The sequence below is a fragment of the Bubalus bubalis genome, chromosome 19, assembly GCF_019923935.1.
Source record: "Bubalus bubalis isolate 160015118507 breed Murrah chromosome 19, NDDB_SH_1, whole genome shotgun sequence".
Classification (NCBI taxonomy): Eukaryota; Metazoa; Chordata; class Mammalia; order Artiodactyla; family Bovidae; genus Bubalus; species Bubalus bubalis.
This window is the reverse complement of record NC_059175.1, coordinates 23,160,034-23,187,212: the sequence shown is the minus strand read 5'-3', so window position 1 is coordinate 23,187,212 and position 27,179 is coordinate 23,160,034. Positions and strand designations below refer to the sequence as shown.

The 27,179-nt window shown below is 35.3% G+C and overlaps 1 protein-coding gene across 5 annotated transcripts in view; it reads left to right on the top strand.

Moving 5' to 3' along the window:
- Window positions 1–24,893, top strand: part of DDX4 (DEAD-box helicase 4) — a 68,915-nt gene extending 44,022 nt beyond the window's left edge. For 4 of the 5 annotated variants that reach the window (XM_025270432.2, XM_025270431.2, XM_025270430.2 and 1 more), the window contains 8 exons: window positions 827–981; window positions 3,559–3,688; window positions 5,077–5,243; window positions 9,782–9,927; window positions 21,145–21,244; window positions 22,024–22,294; window positions 23,804–23,914; window positions 24,567–24,893. In XM_025270432.2, the coding sequence (XP_025126217.2) occupies window positions 827–981; window positions 3,559–3,688; window positions 5,077–5,243; window positions 9,782–9,927; window positions 21,145–21,244; window positions 22,024–22,294; window positions 23,804–23,914; window positions 24,567–24,653 (1,167 nt within the window). In that variant the 3' untranslated portion in view covers window positions 24,654–24,893. 5 annotated transcript variants of the gene reach the window in all.
- The last annotated feature ends 2,286 nt before the right edge of the window (window positions 24,894–27,179 follow it).

Genomic DNA, 27,179 nt, shown 5'->3' with positions numbered 1-27,179 from the left:
CTGGTACAGTTTTGGAGTCGAGAATGAGAAATAGCTGTATGTACTGTTGTTGTCTGTGTACAGTACCTGGTCCTTAGTATGAAGTGACCTCTGGTTATGCTAAAAGAACTCTGATGGGACCAAGTTGGTCTTAGGACTAAACTGTGCGATTTGTGAATTAAATAGGGTTCCATGAGATGAGCATTAAAGATTGTCATTTCCAGGATCATAGTCTTACCTCATACTATATTAGTCTTAAAAATCCTCCATAGTAGAGGTGAAAGGAAAATAAGTGAAAATAAGCTGTACAATATAGCAGCTAATGTGTGACTTAAATGTTAGTGTCTTATTTAATAAGAAAACTGTAGCACAAAGTTTCTCTTGCCATATGTAACTTTTACAAGGGTGATACGTTCAGTAATCCAAATGAATGCTTTCCCAATTTTTGCTCTGCTTTGTGGACCACTTTTGTCATGCATTCTGATTTTATTTCTACCTCAAAAGGAATCGTTTAGAATAAATGCTACATTCCTCATTAACCTCTCAAAATAAGTTAATGTTTGTTTATTTAGAATCTTCGGTTGTGTTTTGTTTTTTTTTTTAAAAAGCACAAAAGATAGTTTCATAAGATAGATTAACTTTATCAAACATTTTATATTGTATAATATGAACATGATGACCAAAATGTTAGAAACTCATTGAAATAAAAATTATTTCCCTTTGTCATTTTAAATTTATCAAAAAGATGAAAGAAGAAGCTAAAGGATATAAAGACATGAGGAATAGGTTGCCATAGGGAAAAGGATGATGCCCTATAAATTTGTAAGTTATGCAATTTAACTTCTAGGCAGCTTTTCTCTTGCCAATTTTGGCTCATATGATGCGTGATGGAATAACTGCCAGTCGTTTTAAAGAACTGCAGGAACCAGAGTGTATTATTGTAGCACCAACTCGAGAGTTGATCAATCAGATCTATTTGGAAGCCAGAAAATTTTCTTTTGGGTAAGTACATCTGGAATGCCACTCACAAACAAGTTTTTCTTTAGAGAATTATTGTATTTATTTTGGGAAGAACTCAGTATATGAATAAGAATGCAGTCCTACAATTTAATTTGGTGTTACTTGACTGAAGTTGACTTTTTCATAATCTTGTTTATAGAATCTATTTTTAAAAATGCTTATTAAAAATTAGATGATGATAGAAGTAGAACGATAAGACAGTGGACATATTCATGTGTTTTCTGGTAGTTTTTAAGTATATGTTTAAAAATGAGTTTATGGTGTTCCTAATAATTTTCTATTATTTTCTATTCCTAATAATTTTCCATGTGTTAATGTTTCTTTAACACATAACTTTGTAAAATGGATAACTGCTTATTTAACAATCAGACCTAATTTTTAATGACTGTAAGATTGTCCATGTGTTTGTATTTTATTTCTCTATTTGGGAGATTTAAGTTGTTTCTAATTTGGGGCTACTATAAATAAAAGCAGTTCTTGCTTTAATGAACAGCTTGCTTATAAACTTTTTCTACTTTTATGTTTTAAGTATTTTATTAGAGTAGATTTTTAATAGATTTAATGTTAAAGAATATGAAGTTATTTTAAAGCTTGCATTCTACCAGCAGTATTTGAAAATGCTAACTTCACTATACACTTTGCCACTATTTGGTATTATATTAGTTATCTGTTGCTGCTTACCTTAAAACCTAGTTGCTCAAAACAATACATATTATTATCATACAGTTTCTGAAGGATAGGAATTGAGGAACAGTTTAGCTGGGTGTTTCTGGCTTGGCATCTCATGAGGTTGCAGACAAGATGTCATTTAGAATTACAGTCATCTGGCTTTATTGGATCTGTCTGTAAGAATGGTCATCTCTAGGAAATGACAGCTGGCTTCACTTAGATTGAAGGGTCAGTGAGAAAGAGCAAGGAGGAGGTTTCTGTGACTTTTGTAAGATAGTTGCAGTCACTTTTGCTGTATTCTGCTCATTACTAAGCAGGTCACTAAGTCTAGCTCATACTCAGGACTGTATAATTTGCGAGAACTAGCCCAAAATGAAAATACAAGGTTCTTTGTTAAAAAATTATGATGAATTTTAAAGCAGCAAATAGAATATTAAACCAGGCTCAGGTCTTTTTTAAGCATAGGACTCTGTATGACTGCACAGGTTGTATACCTATGAAGCCAGCCTTGCACACATCTTTGGAGGAAGGGAGTTAGGATCTATATTTAAAGGAAGGTGTATTGAAGACTTTGTGTACGTATTTTAAAATCACTACAACTGTCTTCATGTTTTCATTTATTTGGTTATTGAGAGGTTGAACTCCTTTTTGAATGCTTTGTACATTTTCCCTGTGAATTATCCATTTGTTGTCTACCCATTTATCTGTTGGTATATTAGTGTTTTTCTGTATAATTCTTTAGAGCTTTCTATCTAGGACCTTCATCTTTTATTTTGTATAAATCAGTTAATTTGAAATTGGAGGAGAAAAATTAAAATTCTTTTAATGTTAAGCTTGACAGATCTTTTGTAAGAAGTAGATGTACATTGCTTATATCAGTGTTTTATTTCTTAGCCCCATGTACTGTGTTGCTCTTCGAGCTTTTAAATCAAGTAAAAGATAAAAGTTTTTTTTTTTAAACAATAATGATATTTCAGATAATATGTATACACAAAATTGTATTAGTATGTGGATATTTGTTGGAACATTTTTGTGGCAAAAAACTGAGAAGTATTTAACTATCTTTAATCCTTCTCTTCAAAGTTTGCACACTATTACCAGTTTTATGTGAAATAGTATAGAAAGAGCTGGTGCACATGTATGCACTTTAATTTTCCTCTCAACAAATCTTAGCATACTAAGCTTGGTTGCCACCCTTTTTAAAAAAATGGTATATGTTGGAGCTAACATTTACCATAGAACTGTACTCCTCTTTATAGATGCTCAGTTCTTTTGTAAGGAAGGCCTATAATTCTGTTTTTTATTGTTAGACAGTTAGATAGTTTTTAGTCTTTCGATACTAAAAATCATGTTAGCAGTGAATATATTACACAGTCATCTTTACCCATTTGTGGGGACATATCTGAGGGAAAATCCTATATATGAATTTATTGGGAAAAATAAGTTTTAAAATTTTAATAGAGACTAAAATTGTGAAAGGGATTGTATCAGTTTATCCCCCTGAGTGCCAGTTTCCCTACACTGGCTTAACATGGCATTATCACACTTGAGGGAAGATTTTGTTAGACTTCATTTGTTTTGCTTTTTTGCTTTTAAAAGTAATATTGAGCTTAAAGTGTTTAAAAACCATTTGTATTTTTAATGAACATTTGTTCATGTGGTTGGCCTGTTGCGTGGGTGTTGGTTGTGTTTATCATTGTTTTTGAAGAGGTCTATCAGACAAGTTGCAAATTTTTTTTTACTGCAGCTTTTCAACTTTCTGGGAAGAATTGTAAAAGAAATGTTGAATGTATTAGCTCTTTCTTTATGGATTTCATTTTACATCTCATTAAAAACAAATGACTAATTTTCAAGCAACTAGAAAATGACATTTATTTTTCTTGTCCATAGGACTTGTGTAAGAGCAGTTGTCACATACGGGGGAACCCAGTTGGGGCACTCAATTCGACAAATAGTACAAGGCTGTAATATATTATGTGCTACTCCTGGGAGACTGATGGATATCATCGGCAAAGAAAAGGTAGGCTCTAGCTGGATAACATAGTTGTGAGATTGACTAGTAATTGTTTTGTTTGGGAAAGAGAGAAACTTGTGTAAATATATGTGTGTTCATTACAGTACCATTTGTATATTAGGCTCCCAACTGATTCCTTGAATGCTTTCTTATATAAATCTTAATACAAATAGGTAAATAGTATTTTCCATTTTATACTTGGGAAAACAAACTTTTAGTGAGATTATGTAATTTATTTTAATCTCTAAATTAGTTCTAGTAAGTGATAGGGTTAGAATCTGGATCTGATTCCAGAATCCATATCCTAGACCCACTACTCTGGGAGAAAAATGAAATCAATGCTTTTTTCTAGTTTCATATATGTCTTGAGGAAATCATTTTTTTTCCTGGAAGAAAACCTTTGTGGCATCAGTAATTTTGTCTCCTGTTTTAAGTGTGAGAGTGATATTATCCAGGATTGTTAAGTTTCTGTCTTTGGAGAGAGATTTTAGGGCTATTTATTTTCAATATTCATATACCACATCATCACATCTCTATATCAGTATTTTCAGTTCACTTTCATGACCCTGCTTTACTTTTTAAAGACTGTTCTCTAAAGGGATTATTAAAAATATGCTCTTTCTGCAGAAAGGAATTTTTCTTTACTTATTAAGAATATCCAGAGAAATTCACCTTGATTTCCCACCTTGTTTCCCATCTTCCATGGGGTAACAAAATCACTTGTTTTCTTTTTGCAAATACGTGCTTCTGTTTTTAGCACTAAGTATTCATGATAGGTAAGAAAAGTTTCCCAGTTGTTCCTGAGTGATTAGAGAATCAGGGATTTATTAAGGGTTTAAAGGAGTTAGAAATAAATTTGTCAGTTATAGGCCATTTGATAATGTCATGCTATTAAGAAATTTTATTTCTTACATTGAATAGCCTGACTTTATCAGATAATGTAGTCTAGATATGTGCTGTCTAATACAGTAGTCACTAGCTACATGTGGATATTTACATTTTAACTGATATAAAATTAAAAATTTGTTCTTCAGGCATGCTAACTACATTTCAAGTGCTTAATAGCTGCATATGGCTACTGGCTAATAGTGAAGATATTGAATTTTTAAGTAATTACAGAAAGCTCTATTGTGTAATACTGATCTAAATGTTTTGGTTTTTTTCAGTTTTATGAAATGTTTTATAACAAAAGACAAAATTGAGAACTGAAATGAACACTAATACTATTACCTAACCATAACAGTGGTCTCATCATTGTATGCATTGATTTCTAATCTTCATCTTTGAGAATATATTAATAGTTAGACTTGATGAGAATATTTTCATTTAATATATCAACTACTATACTAATTAGTATGCATTCTTTGCTCTAACCCTTGAAAATATCCTAAAAGATTGGTCTCAGACAAGTCAAATACTTAGTTTTGGATGAAGCTGATCGCATGCTGGATATGGGTTTTGGACCAGAGATGAAAAAGTTAATTTCCTGCCCAGGAATGCCATCAAAGGAACAGCGTCAGACCCTTATGTTCAGTGCAACTTTTCCAGAAGAAATTCAAAGGTAAATTTTTTCTTCCTAGAAGCAGCTGCTATGTACTAAAATGCTTTTACAGCGGGAGAACCAATGTGAATATCTTATTCCTGAGAGATTTACTTTTTTAAAAAATTTAGGATTATAACATAGATAGTTTAAAAGTATTTCTAAAATGTTTACTATATTTTCCCTTGTTTCTTACTTTAATTGCTGGCTTTGCATTAGCATCGCATTTTATTAGAGTGTATGTGGTTGTGTGAGAGAGAAAAGGAGAGCACGTAGCACCTAGCTAGGATTTAGTAAGTGCTTACTAAATAAAAATATTTTTATGGTGGTGCCCCCTCTTCAACCCCAAATTATAGAACTTAGGGGAATTGCACTTGTGTTAGGAAATTTATGTACTAATGGTTGGCAGATATTTGAGTATCATAAATACACTGTGTGGTCTGTGAGTTCTGAGGTTAACATGACATACTCCTGCTAGAATGGTGACTCTTCTTTCTGCCTGCTAATCCCTTGGCAACAGGGAACCTGAAGTACCCATACAGCAGCTCTAGCTTAAACAGTTTAGTAAAACTCCTGTTTTCTCTGGTGGAACTGTTAAGGGAAGTCGCTCAGTCGTGTCTGACTCTTTGCGACCCCATGGACTGTAGCCTACCAGGCTTCTCCATCCATGGGATTTTCCAGGCAAGGGTACTGTAGTGGGTTGCCATTTCCTTCTCCAGGGGATATTCCTGACCCAGGAATTGAACCCTGGTCTCCTGCATTGCAGGCAGACAGACGCTTTACCCTCTGAGCCACCAGGGAAGCCCCTTTGGGAACCAAGACCTCCAATACTTGTAGTCGGTGCAGTAAGCACAATTTCCCGTGTGGGTCACTGGGAGTGATGGTAAATGGGCCACTCTAGCTTGGATCCCTTGGTTCCCAGACCCATATACTGCATAAAGATCTTTGGTTCCTACTGAATGATTGCTTTACTATCTGCTTTTAAATGTTACAAATTGCCTGTTATTCCATCTGAAGTCCATTTTTTGCATTCTACATACTCCCTGAACCATATCCTTGGCTTGCATTTCTACCTGTATGTTCTCCCAAATTTATTACCTGTAATTTTTTGATTGAAGTATAGTTGACTTACAATATTATATTACTTTCAAATGTACAACTTAGTAATTTAATATTTTATAGAATATATTCCATACAAAGTTATAAAATGTTAAGTATGTTCCTTATGCTGTACATCCTGTCTTTGTAACTTAATTATTTTATACCTAGCAGTTTGTAACTCAATCCTCTTCACCTCTTTTACTACTCTCCTGGCCCCCTCCCTTTTGGTGACCATTGGTTTATTCTCAATATCTGAGTCTGTTTGTTTTGTTATATTTGTTCCTTTGTTTTATTTTTTAGATTCCACTTATAAGTGAAAACGTACAGTATTTGCTTTTTTCTGACTTCTTTTACTAAATATAATTACCTCCAGATTCATCCATGTTATTGAAGATGGCAAAATTTCATTATTTTCTATGGCTGAGTAATATTCCATTGTGTGTGTGTGTGTACCACATCTTCTTTATCCATTCATTTGTTGATGGAAACTTAGCTTGTTTTCATATCTTGTCTATTGTAAATAATGCTACTATGAACATTGGGATACATGTATCTTTTCATTTTAGTGATTTCATTTTCTTCAGATATTTACTCAATTGCTTCCTATGGTAGTTTTATTTTTGAATTTTTTGAAAAATGCCCATTCTGTTTTCTCTAGTGGCTGTACCAGTTTACACTCTCACCATCGGTGCATGTGGGTTCTCTTTTCTCCACCTCTTGCCAGCCCTTGTTATTTCTTGTCTTTTTGATAATAGCCATTCTGACAGATGTGCAGTGATATCTCATAGTAGTTTTGATTTGCCTTTCCCTGATGATTAGTGTTATTGAGCACCTTTTCATGTGCCTATTGGCCATCTGTATGTCTTCTTTGGGAAAATGTCTATTCAGGACCTCTGCCCATTTAAAAAAATTGGGTTGTTTGTCTTACACTATGAAAGAAATCATGAAGAAACCCAAAGACAGTGTACTGATTGGAAGAAGATATTTGTAAACAATATGTTCAATGAGGGGTTAATATTCAAAATACATGAAGAACTTGTATAAGTTAATATCAAAAAACAAACAGCCTGATTATTACCTGTATGCTTAATCTCTCTCCTCGGCTTCAGACTTTGAGATTTAACTCTTCAGGATTATTTTTCCTCTTATATGAATTACCAGTAACTCATGTTCATCAGGTACAAAATTGAACCTCTTCTTCAGCTCCTTCTTTTTTTCTTTCCAGTTTTCCTTGTTGGCATCAAGGTCTTTCAAAACCAAAGTCGTTTGAAGCATGTTGATTTCTCCCTCATATTCCTTTAACTCTACCCTTCAAAAGTATTCAGCTTGGCAGTTATCTCTATAATATTGCAAATTTGTTAGTTTCTTCTCTATTTACCACCTTATTTTAGGTCCTTTTAAGTTCCCCTCTGCTCATTGATAGTAGCTTTCTAATATGTCTGTAGTTTGACTTTTGGGCTGTTAAAATTGCAAAACTAAGTCTCATCTTTATCGCCATTTATTTAAAATAAATTCTTCCATGTCTTTCCATTTCCACAGACTAACCAACTTTTAAATGGTTTTATACGTGACAATTTTTGCCTCATTTGCCACTTTATTCCTTGGAATGATGTTTTTCTGGCTTATTTAGAGTATTTCCTATTGGCTGCTGCTGCTGCTAAGTCTCTTCAGTCGTGTCCGACTCTGTGCAACCCCATAGACGGCAGCCCAGCAGGCCCCACCATCCCTGGGATTCTCCAGGCAAGAACACTAGAGGGGGTTGCCATTTCCTCCTCCAATGCATGAAAGTGAAAAGTGAAAGTGAAGTCGCTCAGTCGTGTCCGACTCTTAGTGACCCCATGGACTGCAGCCTACCAGGCTCTTCCGTCCATGGGATTTTTGGCTACGCAAGCCAAATTCTGTTTCTCTTCATTATTTAATCCTTATTTCTTCTTTCCTTCTGCATAGAGTGCTTTTCCTTAGTCATCACTATTTCATGTTCTTGTTTGCTTTTTCCTTAGATCAAGCTTTAAACTTGAAGACTCTTAATAGACATCATTTCATCCATTTCCTGCCAGTCTTATAAAGGAACCCTCTATCTTGTGAAAGAAACTATTTAGAACACTTTTCAGTTTTCTTGTAACATAGTAAGGTTCAATCAGTGTTAACTGTTGTAGCACTAGCTTACTATAGTAAAGCATTAAATAATTAAAATATGTAAATATTAAACTAAAAAAATTTTTTAAATTATAGTAATTGCTTTTTATAGCTATATTTATGCTGAGCAACACAGGCAGAGATCATCATGTTCATCTTTATACACACAGTACCTTATACCACATAGGCCAGGTACTGTGTGTATATATTTTAATACACATATATATGTATATATTTTAATATATATACTCAGTATATATATTAATATATATACTCAGTATATATTTTAATGAGTGTAAAAGATGATTGATAAGAATTTTAGATAAAGTCAAGGTTTGTGCCTGGATGAAAGGGTTCTTGACTCTAGTAGTAGTATATGAACAAGATGTTTTTCTTTTATGGTAAGAGAGCAGATGAAGGAAAAGAAGCAGCAGTGATTTATTAAGATTTTAGATATGTGGAGTTTGAACTATTTTCTTGATATGCTAGGAAGTGACTAGAAAGTAAGAGATTGCTATGTAGGAGAAAGAAGGACTGCTCCATGACCTCTTTTTTCCTTCCAAACTTGCTCTGTAATTGGCAGTTCCCCTTCTCCCCACCCCATGTTTCTGTGACCTAAAGCAGGGCTTCTTCATTATATGTTGTCCGTGAGTTGTGTGTGTGTCAGGATGCTGATACCCTCAAACTTTGGGGAGATCATCTGCAGCTTGGTGTGGCCTAGCCCCTAGTCTGTTCACCTGGTCTAATTTTTTTCACCAGTTATGCTCTACAGATATTATAATTTTCTTTGTTTGTCATGATGTGAAAAGCATTGACTTAAGATCTGGTTTGCTCAGAATATTATAGTTCATTTGGAGTATACTAATTTAACAGCTCATATTTTCAGGAACCAACTCTTATAAATAACATATATGAAGGCATTGAATGAAGAACAGAATTTTTGCTGTAGGTTTGCATTTTAATCTTTAATTAAAAAATTCCTGCTTGTTGTAGTCTGATGGTTTAGCATACTTTTGTTGTATACACATTTGATATAGTTTCGTGTGGTCAGGGCTCCACTTGAAATTACTTACCCATCATTTGACACAGACTTTTTCATTTGTAATAAGTGTTTTGCAAAATGCTAACATTTTACAATGATACTTGAAAGTAATTCTTGGATGATGTAATATCTACCATCTCTTATTATGACTGTTATAATCTGGCTTATAAATGTTATAATCTGGCTTATAAATGTTGAAGTAACACTTGCAGGAATTCAGTGAATATTATTAGTATTAATGGAAGAGAATAAGTTAAGGAATACTCTTTTTTCTTTCAAGGTTGGCTGGGGAGTTTTTAAAGGCGAATTATTTGTTTGTTGCTGTTGGACAAGTGGGTGGAGCATGTAGAGATGTTCAGCAGACCATTCTTCAAGTTGGCCAGTACTCAAAAAGAGAAAAACTTGTTGAAATTCTACGAAACATAGGTATCTTATGTTGATTGTCTTTTGTCATGATTTTGATTTTTACAAAAATTACTTTTAGAAAAGACTTGAAGCATTATTTGGCATGAGTTAAATAAGTTTTCACTGTTTCTTCTTCCTCTAAAATTCTTTTTCTTATGATTTGATTTTCTGGTAAATTATATAGCAGTATAGTTGTTTTTCCTCCATAAATGTTAAAAAAAATAGGAAGAGTTTGAGACTTTAACAATGCTTGACCAAAAACTATTCCAGCAGAAATATATATGTTCTTGTTTTAGAAAATAGAAAGGATTAGTAACATATCTTTACCTCAAGCTCTATTTACTCCACTAAAAGTAAGATCTTTGTTGTATTTCTAATTCCCAGTTTTTGCTCTCTAAGGCTTCCTGTATTCATATATTCAAAGAATTTTGGAGCTAGAAGGGACTTTAACGGTCTAATTCTATTCCTTACAATGTTAATGAGAAACTCTATCCCTCCCTTCAAAAAAGCTAGTTTTTATGGAAAGTTGTATTTCTTTGTTTGATTGAGATAGCTTTAGTTTATGCCTGGAAATAAAATTTTATAATATGGCCATTGTAATATTTTTTTGTTGCCTCACAGGCTAAATATATCATATGGATCCTTTCTCCTCATCCTCCATTTTAAGTGTCTGTTTCAGTTTGAAGTCAGTGTTAGGAATGGGGAATAAAAAGGCAAGAAGCTGTCTAATTTCCAACAATAAGAAGAAGTTGATTTAGAAATGCTTTTAAAAGGCTTCTAGTCTTCAATTTTTTCTGAGTTTTATATAAAAAAACTTTAAAAACCAAATATTCATCTTGAGTTTGAGAAATGTTATTAGTTTTACTTCATGATCTGTTTCATAGCATGTACTATTGCATGCAAAATAAAAATAATAATTGTTGTGGGCCATATACTATTCTGATTGTTTTACATGTGTCCACTCATTTAATTCTCAAAACAACCTTCTGAGGGTGGGGTTTGTTACCCTCATTTTAAGGTTGAGGGCACTGAAATACAGAGATGTCAAATAACTTGCCCAGTATAAATTGAAGTTCCAGATGCAACAGGAGATAAGTAATATATGGTTTTGCTGAAGTTAGAGCACATTTCTAGGATAGTTATCTTAAGACTTTTTATATATGAATTTATGGAATGAAGTTTGAGAATAATTCTGCTGAAGATAGTGTTTCAAAAGTTCTGGTTTCCCTTTGGGAAACCTTTGACGTCAGCATGTAAGCACTGTTGGTATACTTCTGTATTAATTGAAAGGTTAAATGTTTTGTAGTTCATAATTTATTATTCTTGGTTTCTTTTTGCTTTGCATAGAAATGTTATGCTGTATATCATATTTTACATATTTTTATTCATATAAATTTATCTCTTTTTCTAATCATTAACTTAAATCTGGTAGCTTTCCTCTTCTACTTTTAAAATGTATAGGTTTCATTATTTCATAGTAGTATACCAACTGCCTTTTTCATAATTTTAAATGAACAGGTGTCAAAGATTTTATTGAGCTCATTAATTACAAAGGGAACTAGTAAGATGTTATAGCCAGTTCAGAGGAGAATTCAAAGAACACATTTATGTGTAGGATATCAGGAAGACTAAGATGAATTTATAAATAGATGCAAAATTAATCAATATCCACAAAGTGTAATAATCTGTTACATTTGAGGGAAGATTTTCATTTGTATTTTTATCGATAAGAATCATTTGCATTGCTCTCAGGTGCAGTAGAGGTATAAAACCGAGGTAGTAAAAGGTACAGACAACCTTGAAGGGTATGCTAGTCAGTATCAGCTTTGCTCATTTCAGAGTCTTCAACAGTTTCTGACAACCTGTATTCCCACATAGCCACAATAATCTCAGATTATTCTTGATCACAAGAAAGGCTGGTCTCATTATGTTTGGCCTATTTTCATAGGTTCAGCAAGACTGTTCCATAACAAAGGCCTCTTCAAGTTTGTTTCACAAATCTAGAGCTGTACAATATTGAACAACTATGAAAGTCACAAAATTAACTTCTAGATAGTTTTCATAAGAAATCTGAGATTGAAGTTGTAAAGATCTCTGAAGAATAGGAAACTAAGTCTAAGATACTTTTCATATATCATTTACAGTACCTAGAAATTTAAGTGAATTCCTCTCTTCTAAATTTCCCCAGATTTTTAATGTAATTGATTCTTGTTTCATTGAATCTGTCAGCAGATTCCATCTGCTTTTGGACTATAAACAGTTCTAGAAATTATCCTCAATCCAGTGATCTTTGCAAGTTGTCAAAATGTCAGTTTCCAGCCTTCTATCTTGAGGTATCAATAGTTTGAAGTGCCTGAAACAGTCCTTTTCCCACAAGACTTGGAGTCTGTTCTTCTTCACTGATGATAGAAATTCTCTGGTTTATAGAAAGTCTTTGGACAAGCATCAAAACAAAACAGAAACTGTCTGTAGTTGACAGAGAACGATTGTGGTTATTAGTGATCGTTGTTAAATACGAAAAATCTGATGAAGGCTGAAAATGAGAATAAATCTACAAACAAATTTGGTTGTATGGAGCAGTGTACCTCCAAGCCTCTGAAATATACAGAAAACCTGTTTAGAGTTCTTTCATAAGTATCTTGGTCAGTGTTTCTCCTGAAGTTTAAAAAAAATACTATGAACAGCAAGAGAATTTACATAATTCTAGGGACTTCTCATAAAGTAAACAGTTTTGAAATGTGTGAATAACATTTTACCTATGCATTTCAACCTAGGGAAAGCTTAATGTCTTCTGATACAACAGTTCTTACCACACAACTCCTAAAAGTAATAACATTCTATACAAGCTTAATTATTTTTAGCCTCTCTTTTATTTTATATGGTAAAATAAAAAGCCTGCCTTTTCCCTGGGGTTCTCTGAGAAATCTCAGAAGTAGTTTAGGTGGATTTCTTCTAAATTTATCAGTTCAGTTCAATCGTTCAGTCATGTCCTACTCTTTGTGACCCCATGAACCACAGCATGCCAGGCCTCCCTGTCCATCACCAACTTCCATAGTCCACCCAAACTCATGTCCATTGAGTTGGTGATGCCATCCAACCATTTCATCCTCTGTCGTCCCCTTCTCCTCTTGCCCTCAATCTTTCCCAGCATCAGGGTCTTTTCCAGTGACTCACCTCTTCACATCAGGTGGCCAAAGTATTGGAGTTTCAGCTTCAACATTAGTCCTTCCAGTGAACACCCATGACTGATCTCCTTTAGGATGGACTGGTTAGATCTCCTTGCAGTCCCAGGGACTCTCAAGAGTCTTCTCCAACACCACAGTTCAAAAGCATCAATTCTTTCAGCCAGTCTTTGTCTTTTGGTTGGGGCATTCAACCCATTTACGTTTAAGGTAATTACTGATGAATGGATACAAAAACAAGACCCCTACATATGTTGTCTACAAGAGACCCACCTCAAAACGGGACACATACAGACTGAAAGTGAAGGGCTGGAAAAAGATTTTCCATGCACATAGGGACCAAAAGAAAGCAGGAGTAGCAATACTCATATCAGATAAAATAGACTTTAAAACAAAGACTGTGAAAAGAGACAAAGATGGTCACTACATAATGATCAAAGGATCAATCCAAGAAGAAGATATAACAATTATAAATATATATGCACCCAACATGGGAGCACCGCAGTATGTAAGACAAATGCTAACAAGTATGAAAGGAGAAATTAACAATAACACAATAATAGTGGGAGACTTTAATACCCCACTCTTACCTATGGATAGATCAACTAAACAGAAAATTAACAAGGAAACACAAACTTTAAATGATACAATAGACCAGTTAGACCTAATTGATATCTATAGGACATTTCATCCCAAAACAATGAATTTCACCTTTTTCTCAAGCGCACATGGAACCTTCTCCAGGATAGATCACATCCTGGGCCATAAAGCTAGTCTTGGTAAATTCAAAAAAATTGAAATCATTCCAAGCATCTTTTCTGACCACAATGCAGTAAGCTTAGATCTCAATTACAAGAGAAAAACTATTAAAAATTCCAACACATGGAGGCTGAACAAAACGCTGCTGAATAACCAACAAATCACAGAAGAAATCAAAAAAGAAATCAAAATTTGCATAGAAATGAATGAAAATGAAAACACAACAACCCAAAACCTGTGGGACACGGTAAAAGCAGTCCTAAGGGGAAAGTTCATAGCAATACAGGCACACCTCAAGAAACAAGAAAAAAGTCAAATAAATAACCTAACTCTACACCTAAAGCAACTAGAAAAGGAAGAAATGAAGAACCCCAGGGTTAGTAGAAGGAAAGAAATCTTAAAACTTAGAGCAGAAATAAATGCAAAAGAAACAAAAGAGATCATAGCAAAAATCAACAAAACCAAAAGCTGGTTTTTTGAAAGGATAAATAAAATTAACAAACCATTAGCCAGACTCATCAAGAAACAAAGGGAGAAAAATCAAATCAATAAAATTAGAAATGAAAATGGAGAGATCACAACAGACAACACAGAAATACAAAGGATCATAAGAGACTACTATCAACAATTATATGCCAATAAAATGGACAACGTGGAAGAAATGGACAAATTCTTAGAAAAGTACAACTTTCCAAAACTCGATCAGGAAGAAATAGAAAATCTTAACAGACCCATCACAAGCACGGAAATTGAAACTGTAATCAAAAATCTTCCAGCAAACAAAAGCCCAGGTCCAGACGGTTTCACAGCTGAATTCTACCAAAAATTTAGAGAAGAGCTAACACCTATCCTGCTCAAACTCTTCCAGAAAATTGCAGAGGATGGTAAACTTCCAAACTCATTCTATGAGGCCACCATCACCCTAATACCAAAACCTGACAAAGATCCCACAAAAAAAGAAAACTACAGGCCAATATCACTGATGAACATAGATGCAAAAATCCTTAACAAAATTCTAGCAATCAGAATCCAACAACACATTAAAAAGATCATACACCATGACCAAGTGGGCTTTATCCCAGGGATGCAAGGATTCTTCAATATCCGCAAATCAATCAATGTAATACACCACATTAACAAATTGAAAAATAAAAACCATATGATTATCTCAATAGATGCAGAGAAAGCCTTTGACAAAATTCAACATCCATTTATGATAAAAACTCTCCGGAAAGCAGGAATAGAAGGAACATACCTCAACATAATAAAAGCTATATATGACAAGCCCACAGCACACATTATCCTCAATGGTGAAAAATTGAAAGCATTTCCTCTAAAGACAGGAAAAAGACAAGGGTGCCCACTTTCACCATTACTATTCAACATAGTTTTGGAAGTTTTGGCCACAGCAATCAGAGCAGAAAAAGAAATAAAAGGAATCCAAATTGGAAAAGAAGAAGTAAAACTCTCACTGTTTGCAGATGACATGATCCTCTACATAGAAAACCCTAAAGACTCCACCAGAAAATTACTAGAACTAATCAATGACTATAGTAAAGTTGCAGGATATAAAATCAACACACAGAAATCCCTTGCATTCCTATACACTAATAATGAGAAAACAGAAAGAGAAATTAAGGAAACAATTCCATTCACCATTGCAACAGAAAGAATAAAATACTTAGGAATATATCTACCTAAAGAAACTAAAGACCTATATATAGAAAACTATAAAACACTGGTGAAAGAAATCAAAGAGGACACTAACAGATGGAGAAATATACCATGTTCATGGATCGGAAGAATCAATATAGTGAAAATGAGTATACTACCCAAAGCAATCTATAGATTCAATGCAATCCCTATCAAGCTACCAACAGCATTCTTCACAGAGCTAGAACAAATAATTTCACAATTTGTATGGAAATACAAAAAACCTCGAATAGCCAAAGCGATCTTGAGAAAGAAGAATGGAACTGGAGGAATCAACCTACCTGACTTCAGGCTCTACTACAAAGCCACAGTCATCAAGACAGTATGGTACTGGCACAGAGACAGAAATATAGATCAATGGAACAAAATAGAAAGCCCAGAGATAAATCCACGCACATATGGACACCTTATCTTTGACAAAGGAGGCAAGAATATACAATGGATTAAAGACAATCTCTTTAACAAGTGGTGCTGGGAAATCTGGTCAACCACTTGTAAAAGAATGAAACTAGAACACTTTCTAACACCATACACAAAAATAAACTCAAAATGGATTAAAGATCTCAACATAAGACCAGAAACTATAAAACTCCTAGAGGAGAACATAGGCAAAACACTCTCTGACATACATCACAGCAGGATCCTCTATGACCCACCTCCCAGAATATTGGAAATAAAAGCAAAAATAAACAAATGGGACCTAATTAACCTTAAAAGCTTCTGCACATCAAAGGAAACTATTAGCAAGGTGAAAAGACAGCCTTCAGAATGGGAGAAGATAATAGCAAATGAAGCAACTGACAAACAACTAATCTTGAGAATATACAAGCAACTCCTACAGCTCAACTCCAGAAAAATAAATGACCCAATCAAAAAATGGGCCAAAGAACTAAATAGACATTTCTCCAAAGAAGACATACAGATGGCTTACAAACACATGAAAAGATGCTCAACATCACTCATTATCAGAGAAATGCAAATCAAAACCACTATGAGGTACCATTTCACACCAGTCAGAATGGCTGCGATCCAAAAGTCTACAAGGAATAAATGCTGGAGAGGGTGTGGAGAAAAGGCAACCCTCTTCCACTGTTGGTGGGAATGCAAACTAGTACAGCGACTATGGAGAAGAGTGTGGAGATTCCTTAAAAAACTGGAACTAGAACTGCCTTATGATCCAGCAATCCCACTGCTGGGCATACACACTGAGGAAACCAGAAGGGAAAGAGACACGTGTACCCCAATGTTCATCGCAGCACTGTTTATAATAGCCAGGACATGGAAGCAACCTAGATGTCCATCAGCAGATGAATGGATAAGAAAGCTGTGGTACATATACAGAATGGAGTATTACTCAGCCATTAAAAAGAATACATTTGAATCGGTTCTAATGAGGTGGATGAAACTGGAGCCTATTATACAGAGTGAAGTAAGCCAGAAAGAAAAACACCAATACAGTATACTAACGCATATATATGGAATTTAGAAAGATGGTAACAATAACCCTGTGTACGAGACAGCAAAAGAGACACTGATGTATAGAACAGTCTTATGGACTCTGTGAGAGAGGGAGAGGGTGGGAAGATTTGGGAGAATGGCATTGAAACATGTAAAATATCATGTATGAAACGAGTTGCCAGTCCAGGTTCGATGCACGATACTGGATGCTTGGGGCTGGTGCACTGGGACGACCCAGAGGGATGGAATGGGGAGGGAGGAGGGAGGAGGGTTCAGGATGGGGAACACATGTATACCTGTGGCGGATTCATTTTGATATTTGGCAAAACTAATACAATTATGTAAAGTTTAAAAATAAAATAAAAAAAAATAAAATAAAACATCTTTGAATCTAAAAAAAAAAAAAAACAAAACAAAAGCATCAATTCTTCGGCACTCAGCTTTCTTTATAGTCCAACTCTCACGTCCATATATGACCACTGGAAAAACCATAGCCTTGACTAGATGGACCTTTGTTGACAAAGTAATGTCTCTGCTTTTTAATATGTTGTCTAGGTTGGTCATAACTTTCCTTCCAAGGAGTAACCATCTTTTAAATTCATGGCTGCAATCACCATCTGCAGTGATTTTGGAGCCCAGAAAAGTAAAGTCAGCCACTGCTTCTACTGTTTCCCCATCTATTTGCCACAAAGTGATGGGACCAGATGCCATGATCTTCATTTTCTGAATGTTGAGCTTTAAGCCAACTTTTTCATTCTCACTTTCATCAAGAGGCTCTTTAGTTCCTCTTCGCTTTCTGCCATAAGGGTGGTGTCATCTGCATATCTGAGGTTATTGATATTTCTCCCAGAAATCTTGAACCCAGCTTGTGCTTCCTCTAGCCCAGCATTTCTCATGATGTACTCTGCATATAAGTTAAATAAACAGGGTGACAATATACAGCCTTGATGTACTCCTTTTCCTATTTGGAACCAGTCTGTTGTTCCATGTCCAGTTCTAACTGTTGCTTCCTGACCTGCATATAGGTTTCTCAAGAGGCAGGTCACGTGGTCTGGTATTCCCATCTCTTTCAGAATTTTCCACAGTTTATTGTGATCCACACAGTCAAAGGCTTTGGCATAGTCAATAAAGCAGAAATAGATGTTTTTCTGGAACTCTCTTGCTTTTTCCATGATCCAGCGGATGTTGGCAATTTGATCTCTGGTTCCTCTGCCTTTTCTAAAACCAGCTTGAACATCTGGAAGTTCATGGTTCACGTATTGCTGAAGCCTGGCTTGGAGAATTTTGAGCATTACTTTGCTAGCACATGAGATGAGTGCAATTGTGCGGTAGTTTGAGCATTCTTTGGCATTGCCTTTCTTTGGGATTGGAAGGAAAACTGACCTTTTCCAGTCCTGTGGCCACTGCTGAGTTTTCCAAATTTGCTGGCATATTGAGTACAGCACTTTCACAGCATCATCTTTCAGGATTTGAAATAGCTCAATTGGAATTCTATCACCTCCATTAGCTTTGCTCATAGTGATGCTTCCTAAGGCCCACTTGACTTCACATTCCAGGATGTCTGGCTCTAGGTAAGTGATCACACTATCGTGATTATCTTGGTCGTGAAGATCTTTTTTGTACAGTTCTTCTTTGTATTCTTGCCACCTCTTCTTAATATCTTCTGCTTCTGTTAGGTCTAAATTTATAGTCTGATCTTAAAAAAACAAAATCAAAAGTTGTCAGAAGAGAGTTGAACATTTTACTAGTGTAAGATTACTTAGTTTTTAGGTAGTAATTTAATTGAAGTGACAAAGCATTTAAAAATTAGAGTAGAAGGTAACGTGGTTATAAAGAGCAATAGATTTTTCATAAAGGTCTTTTTCTCTTTAAACAACCAAAGACATAATAAAGTCAAAAGATTCTTTGCTATATAGGCTGATTATAAGGAAGAGAAAGAAGAACCTTTCATATTGTAAGTAAAGGCATTAAACAGTAAATCAGGGAATAGTTCCATGCTAATTGCTTGAATTTGTTAAAATTTTAACACATTTCATCCTTTTTTGTTGTTGGGGGCGTGGGGGGCTTTCCCAGTGGCTCAGTGGTACACAGGATACCTTCAATGTAGGATACGCAGGAGATGTGGGTTTAATCCCTAGGTCAGGTAGATGCCCCCTGGAGGAAGGCATGGCATCCCACTCCAGTATTCTTGCCTGGAGAATCTCATGGATAGAGGAGCCTGGTGGGATTCACACTGAGGAACCAGGAAAAGATAAGATCAAGGCTTTAAGCTGCATAGTAATATTACGTACCTGACTATATTCAAATGAATCAGTTTTGGCATTGGGCATCTTGATGGATGATCTCCAAAACTGTTGAAAGATAATTTTTGACAAAATCATTACTCATTAATAAAATGACTATGTCTCAAGGATATAACTTATTCATTACTGTAGGAATCAGTCATTCTCTTGATTTCCTACCTGATTTTCTGATATCTGAGATTAAATATCACCTCTAAAACCTTCCTTTTTTGCAGTCCTACTATCTCACTTAGGAAATTCCATTCAGTATCTTGCCTGGAGAATTCCAGGCACAGAGGAGCCTAGTGGGCTATAGTCCATGGGGTCACAAAGAATCAATCGGACATGACTGAGCGACTAACACTCATTCCAGTTGTTCAGACACAAAAATATGAGGCATCTTTGATTTCTTTCTCCAGTGTACATATCTGATCTGTCAGCAGAGTCCTCTTGTTTCTGTCTAGCATCAAACTATATCAGAACCCATCAGTTGCTAAGTTAAAACAAAGATCAGATCTACTTCTTGCCTCCAAACCCAATGGCTTCCCTCCTCAAAGTAAAGATCTTTCAGTGGATTTCAGGGCACTTCATGAAATGGCTTCCATCATCCCTCTCCAAATCCTACTGCCCTCCATTGCTCACCCTATTCTAGCTGCACTTTGCTCATTACTCATCCCCACACGTACCAGACATGGTTCTACCTCATTGCCTTTGTTCTTGATGTTCCCTCTGCCTAGAATGTAAAAACCAGATGGGGACCTCTTTTATGGTTGGTTTGTTTGTGAGCACATAAAGAACACCTATACCTTAGAACCTTTATATTTGTTCTTACCTCTGACCTATAATGCTGTTTCCTCAGATATCTGAATGGTTCACTTGTTTAGTAATATCTGTCCTCAGATGTCATCTAATTGGAGAAGGTGCATAAACTCATTTGGCCCTTTATTCTGCTAAATTTTTTTCTTTTTTAGACTTAATGCATCATATTTGTTATTTACCTCTCCACATTAAGTGTAGGTGCTTTGTTTTATTTGCTGTGTTTTCAGTATCTAGAATAGATACTGGCATCTACTGGGTGCTAAATGTTTGTTGAATAAATGGAGACAGCTGATAGGGACATGGGAGAGTGGGATTACGAAAAGTAACACCGTGTTACTTCTATTCAGGCTATAGATTATTATCTTTCCTCTCTAACATTTTATAGAAAATTTCTTGGTGTGGAAGAGTCTTTGGCTCATGCTTGTATTTAAACCAATTAACAGAGCTAACAAGTAAATATTCTTTAATGTGTTAAGACCCTGAGATAATATCTTATCTATCTATCTATCTATCTATCTATATAAAAGATACTTTGGGGATTAAGAGGTTTGAATTGAGATAATGTTGAAACATAGAATATTGTAGAATTTGTCAGCCCTGGGTTGAATGCAATTATTATGAATGCCTCTGGCAGTCAAGGTAGAATAATAGATTCTATAACCATGGGAAGAACAAAGGAATTTATTTATAGAGAGGGAAATGAAGGGCCCAAGCCAAATTTGGAACTGCTAAGAGTTGGCAGGTAGATATCATTTATCTTTCTCTAAGTCTCTACTTATTGGTTGGCCTGTGAAGGCAAAGGGCAAGCGGTTGTTTTTCTTCTTTTTTTAGTCATAAAGTAGGAAAAAGTCCTTGTTTCTCTATCTTTGACATTTATCCACTCAGGAAATATTTGAATTGCTCTTACCTATCAGGCCTGAGTTTAGGTGCTGGGAATACAGTGGTGAATAAGACAGTTTCCTACTCACCCTGTGCTTTTTTTTCTTTTCCTAATTTTGTAGTTTGAATGTTTCATTGTCTTGTAGGTGATGAAAGAACTATGGTCTTTGTTGAAACTAAGAAAAAAGCAGATTTTATTGCCACTTTTCTTTGTCAAGAAAAAATATCAACAACAAGTATTCATGGGTGAGTAGATTATTATGATTTCCTAGTAAGGAGGTAACTTCTATTTGTCATTTGTTAAGAAATGTTGGTGTATTTAACTAGTAAAAAATCCTGGAATTAGGATCTCAAGATCTAACTATTATTCTTCATCTTTAAGTTTTTATAAGAACCAAGTGGCTGGGATGGGTGAGTTAGAAGTATCTTAAGTTCCTCATCATGATTGTCAAGCGGTCTCACTTAGTCTCTCTAATCCTTAGATCTAGGTGCTTATTAAGCTAAATCTATCCAGTGCTTGATATTTTTTTCACTGGAGTCCTCAAAAATGTCATAGTAACACAACTTCATTGGCACTTTACTAGGAGATCTAAAATATTAATCAGTGATTATGTAGAATTCAGAGATTATACTTTAAAAAAATTAGGAATTTTTGAGAAAGCATTTGATCAACTAGTTGTGTATTTTTTGTCAAAACTAGAAACAGTTTATTAGTGGGTAAGATTTGATGTTTGTCGTATTTGAGTCTGTATTTTGGCTGTAGGTATTAGCTGTCACCTTCATCTGCAAATGGGGTTAATCGTCCTAACCTCAAAGTATTATTGTGAGAATTAAATGATGACTTACAAGAAATTAGTATAATACTTTGTATGTAAGAAGTAGACATTAATGTTAACTGTTGCTATTTTTTTTTTACTGTTATGCATTGAACTTATCCAAAAAGAAATCTATCCATTGAACTTTAATGGTTGTCTTTAATGATTTTCTTAAGGGCTGTTCTAATACATGCTTTGTTTTCTTTCAAGTGATCGTGAACAGAGAGAAAGAGAGCAAGCTCTTGGAGATTTCCGCTGTGGAAAGTGCCCCGTTCTTGTTGCTACTTCAGTAGCTGCCCGAGGGCTGGATATTGAAAATGTTCAGCATGTTATTAATTTTGATCTTCCTTCTACCATTGATGAATATGTTCATCGAATTGGGCGTACTGGTCGTTGTGGAAATACTGGCAGAGCTATTTCCTTTTTTGATCTGGAATCAGATAGCCAGTTAGCACAGCCTCTAGTGAAAGTGCTATCAGATGTAAGTTTTTAATTTTTAAAACTGAATGGATAGTGTTCTTACCTTGTCATTGAAAGCAGACATTTTATATGTATGGATTTTCAGTTCAGTTCAGTTGCTCAGTCGTGTCTGACTCTTTGCAACCCCATGGACTGCAGTATGCCAGGCTTCCCTGTCCATCACCAACTCCCAGAGCTTACTCGAACTCGTGTCCATCGAGTTGGTGATGCCATCCAACCATCTCATCCTCTGTCATCCCCTTCTCCTCCTGCCTTCAGTCTTTGCCAGCATCAGGGTCTTTTCCAGTGAGTCAGTTCTTTGCATCAGGTGGCCAGAGTATTGGAGCTTCAGCTTCAGCGTCAGTCCTTGCGATGAATATTCAGGACTAATTTCCTTTAGGGTTGACTGGTTTGATCTCCTTGCAGTCCAAGAGACTCAAGAGTCTTCTCTGACATCACAGTTCAAAAGCATCAATTCTTCAGCACTCAGTTTTCTTTAAAGTCCAACTCTCACATCCATACATGACTACTGAAGAAACCATAGCTTTGACCAGACAGATCTTTGGTGGCAAAATAATGTCTCTGGTTTTTAATATGCTGTCTAGGTTGGTCATAGCTTTTCTGCTTTTCTTCCAAGGAGCAAGCATCTTTTAATTTCATGGCTGTAGTCACCATCTGTAGTGATTTTGGAGCCCCCAAAAATAAAGTCTCTCACTGTTTCCATTGTTTCCCCATCTGTTTGCCCTGAATTGATGGGACCGGATGCCATGATCTTAGTTTTCTGAATGTTGAGCTTTAAGCCAACTTTTTCACTCTCTTCTTTCACTTTCATCAAGAGGCTCTTTAGTTCTTCGCTTTCTGCCATAAGGGTGGTGTCATCTGCATAGCTCAGGTTATTGATATTTCTCCAGGCAATCTTGATTCTACCTTGTGCTTCATCCAGCCCAGCATTTCGCATGATGTACTTTAAAATCCCATGGGTGGAGGAGCCTGGTAGGCTGCAGTCCATGGGGTCGCTAAGAGTCGGACACGACTGAGTGACTTCACTTTCACTTTTCACTTTCATGCATTGGAGGAAGAAATGGCAACCCACTCCAGTGTTCTTGCCTGGAGAATCCCAGGGACAGGGGAGCCTGGTGGGCTGCCGTCTATGGGGTTGCACAGAGTCGGACATGACTCAAGCAAGTTAGCAGCAGCAGCATATAAATTAAATAAGCAGGGTGACAATATACAGCCTTGACATACTCCTTTCCCTATTTGGAACCAGTCTGTTGTTCCATGTCCAGTTCTAACTGTTGCTTCTTGACCTGCGTACAGATTTCTCAGGAGGCAGGTCAGGTGGTCTGATATTCCCATGTCTTGAAGGATTTTCCACAGTTTGTTGTGATCCACACAGTCAAAGGCTTTGGTGTAGTCAATAAAGCAGAAGTAGATGTTTTTCTGGAACTATCTTGCTTTTTGGAAGGAAAAGTAAACATGTGAATCTTTTGAGACTTTATGCATGTTGTTTATGAAGTTAATTTTTTTTAAGGCTCAACAGGATGTTCCTGCATGGTTAGAAGAAATTGCCTTTAGTACATATGGTCCTGGCTTCAGTGGTAATGCAAGAGGAAATGTGTTTGCATCAGTCGATACTAGAAAGGTTAGTTGAGGGGGAAAATTTAGAAATTGGCTTTTAGTTATTTGCTCTTTGTAAATGTTGGGCTTAATATTGTGAAGTAACTATAACAATAAGTTAAGCCATTATTTTCATGCCTGGAAGATTAATGTTTCTCTAAATATTTTATGTACATATATAGTTTTGGTCTTAAAGGGGAGGAATTTAAGATTTATGCTCAAACACCTTCTTTTCACATTTTAAATTCTAATTTGGGATCTTCTGAGATTTTGTAGTAATTATTTTTTGAATTCTGACCACATTATTAAGTAAGATAAAATAATAGCAGTGTGGTTGCATATCTTTTCTATTGTGTCAGTTTCTAGGCAACATAATTTTTATACAGAAACAATGGGCATACTGGTCATTAAGTATTACTGCTTATTCATTGAAGTGAAGAGCTTTGTTTTTCCAGTTGCCAAAACTATTGGCTTACATTTTTTATTTAAATATTCTGTGCAATTTAAACTTCCTAGGTTGATATGGACCTTTTTTCAAATGGATTGGATTCAGTGAGAATGAAATTTTTTGTTTGGGGAAGAAATGGTAGAAAGCTCGAGTCCTTGCTATCAGTCTAAGTAGTGTAACTTTAACGATGCATAAAATTAAATGTTTGTTTGTTTGTTTGTTTTTTAAGAATTACCACGGCAAGAGCTCTTTGAACACAGCAGGGTTTTCTTCATCACCAGCTCCTAATCCAGTAGATGATGAGTCATGGGATTAAAACAAAAACAACCTGCAAGTTTGTGGTACAGTTTTGATGCAGAGAAGAAAGTAGTTTTGATTTTTGATTTTTTAAAACAGAAGTATGAAACCTTGCATCTCCTATCCTTCTGTTCTTACTCCCACCCTTAAAAAAATCCTTACTGACTAGTTCTGTGAAATGCTAAAAGTTACAACGTTGCAGTTACTAATACAAATGGTGTTAACCAGAAAGATTAAAGCATTCTAAATGTCTTGCCTATTTCTATTGTATTCTTCAAGGTTTTAGACATATTTCATGTCTAAATGCCATGTCTTAGTATAGTGTTTATTGATCCCACAGCAAATAGGATTATAGGATACACTTTTGGTTAAAAATTATTGGGTTCTATTTTTACTTTAAAGGAGCCTTTAAACAATAGTGTGTCACTGAAATGTAATGACATGATTTTCATGATAGAAACAGTGAAAGCTTTTAAAAGCAGTTTTGATTTTATATCATCAGATATGTGATGAACATGCTTTAATGTTTGCAACGTGAATTCTGTACTCAATAATACAACTGTTTGTATTATATTTATAATATACAGACTTCTTAAAAATAAAGGATGAAACTCTTTCCCCCCTAAGTTTTCCAACAGCACTTTTAATTTTTCTTGTTACAGATTGTAGTTCTCAACTCTTGTATTTTGAAATTTTATTTGAGTCTTGTGAAACCAATGAAGTGAAAAGTCTTATATAAATTGAATATGTATAATATATATTAGTACACAGATGCAGTAATGAAAATCATTCTTTGAGCTCAAACTATATCAACAGAAACAGTGTTGTTCACTCTTGCCATAATTAACTTTTTGATATTTTATTATTGAGGGTGAAAACTTTTTTTCACTTACCATTACATATCTTAAACTTACTGTGTCTACGTGTACCCCGATGTTCATCGCAGCACTGTTTACAATAGCCAGGACATGGAAGCAACCTAGATGTCCATCGGCAGACGAATGGATAAGAAAGCTGTGGTACATATATACAATGGAATATTACTCAGCTATTAAAAAGAATGCATTTGAATCAGTTCTAATGAGGTGGATGAAACTGGAGCCTATTATACAGAGTGAAGTAAGTCAGAAAGAAAAACACCAATACAGTATATGAATGCATATATATGGAATTTAGAAAGATGGTAATGATTACCCTATATGTGAGACAGTAAAAGAGACACAGATATGAAGAACAGACTTTTGGACTCTGTGGGAGAAGGCAAGGGTGGGATGATTTGAGAGAATAGCATTGAAACATGTATATTATCATATGTGAAATAGATTGCCAGTCCAGGTTCGATGCATGAGACAGGGTTCTCAGACCTGGTGCACTGGGATGACCCTAAGGGATGGGATGGGGAGGGAGGGCCAGGATGGGGAACACATGTACACCCATGGCTGCTTCATGTGAATGTATGGCAAAAACCACCACAATATTGTAAAGTAATTAGCCTCCAATTAAAATAAAGAATAATAATTTTTATAAAAAAGAGGGAAGAAGGGGAAAAAAAAACTTAACGTGTCTAGATTGTTAAGAAATTCTTAATTAATCATTAAATAAATGAACCAAAATATTAACATAAAACAAGTGAGACATAAATACAGGGGGACAAAAATAATCAGTTTGAAGTGTTTGTTATTATTCACTTAAAATATCCAAAGTAGCGTTTCCTGAACATGTATGTCTTGTTATAGGAATTTGGTTAATAAGTGAGGCATCACAAATTAAAAGAGGAATGGAACATTCAACAGATTCTGCTGGGATAACTAGATGCCTACCCCCATGCCATATGAAAAATCAGCCCTATGTGACATGTAAAAATTACAACTACAAAAAAATACAGTTAAATATTAAACCTTTGACTTGGAAATGAGAGTTGACATTAAGCTCAAAGGACAGAAATCATGAGGGAAACAATGAACAGATTTGATCACAAGAGAACTAGTTGCTTATATAAAAAGGGTAGACAGACAAGGAAAAATATCACTAGGGTAAGCAAATTGCTCCAAGAGTTTATCCAAACTTAAAGCAAATTGGTCTGTGGAATATTTATAGTAATTGTCCCTAGAAACACAGAGGTGACAAAATTGGAAAAACAGTAAAGGAAAGATAATCAGACTATGTTAACTGGCCCATGCAGAGAACAAATTATATAATGTACACCCTATTGATTTTCAGTTTTAGAACCAACTTGTAGATATAACAAGAGGGCTTTGTTACAGAATGCAGATCTTAACTTTGGAAATGGAAATGTATAGTTTAAAGATGTTGCAATGTAAAAACAGAAGTAGGGTGCCTTTATCATCTCACAAAGTATGAAAGCGAAAGCGAAGTCGTTCAGTCGTGTCCGACTCTTAGCGACCCCATGGACTGCAGCCTACCAGGCTCCTCCATCCATGGGATTTTCCAGGCAAGAGTACTGGAGTGGGGTGCCATTGCCTTCTCCGACAGCCAGGGACTAGACCCCCTTTTAATTTTCTTCCAGTCCATGTGGTAATGGCCT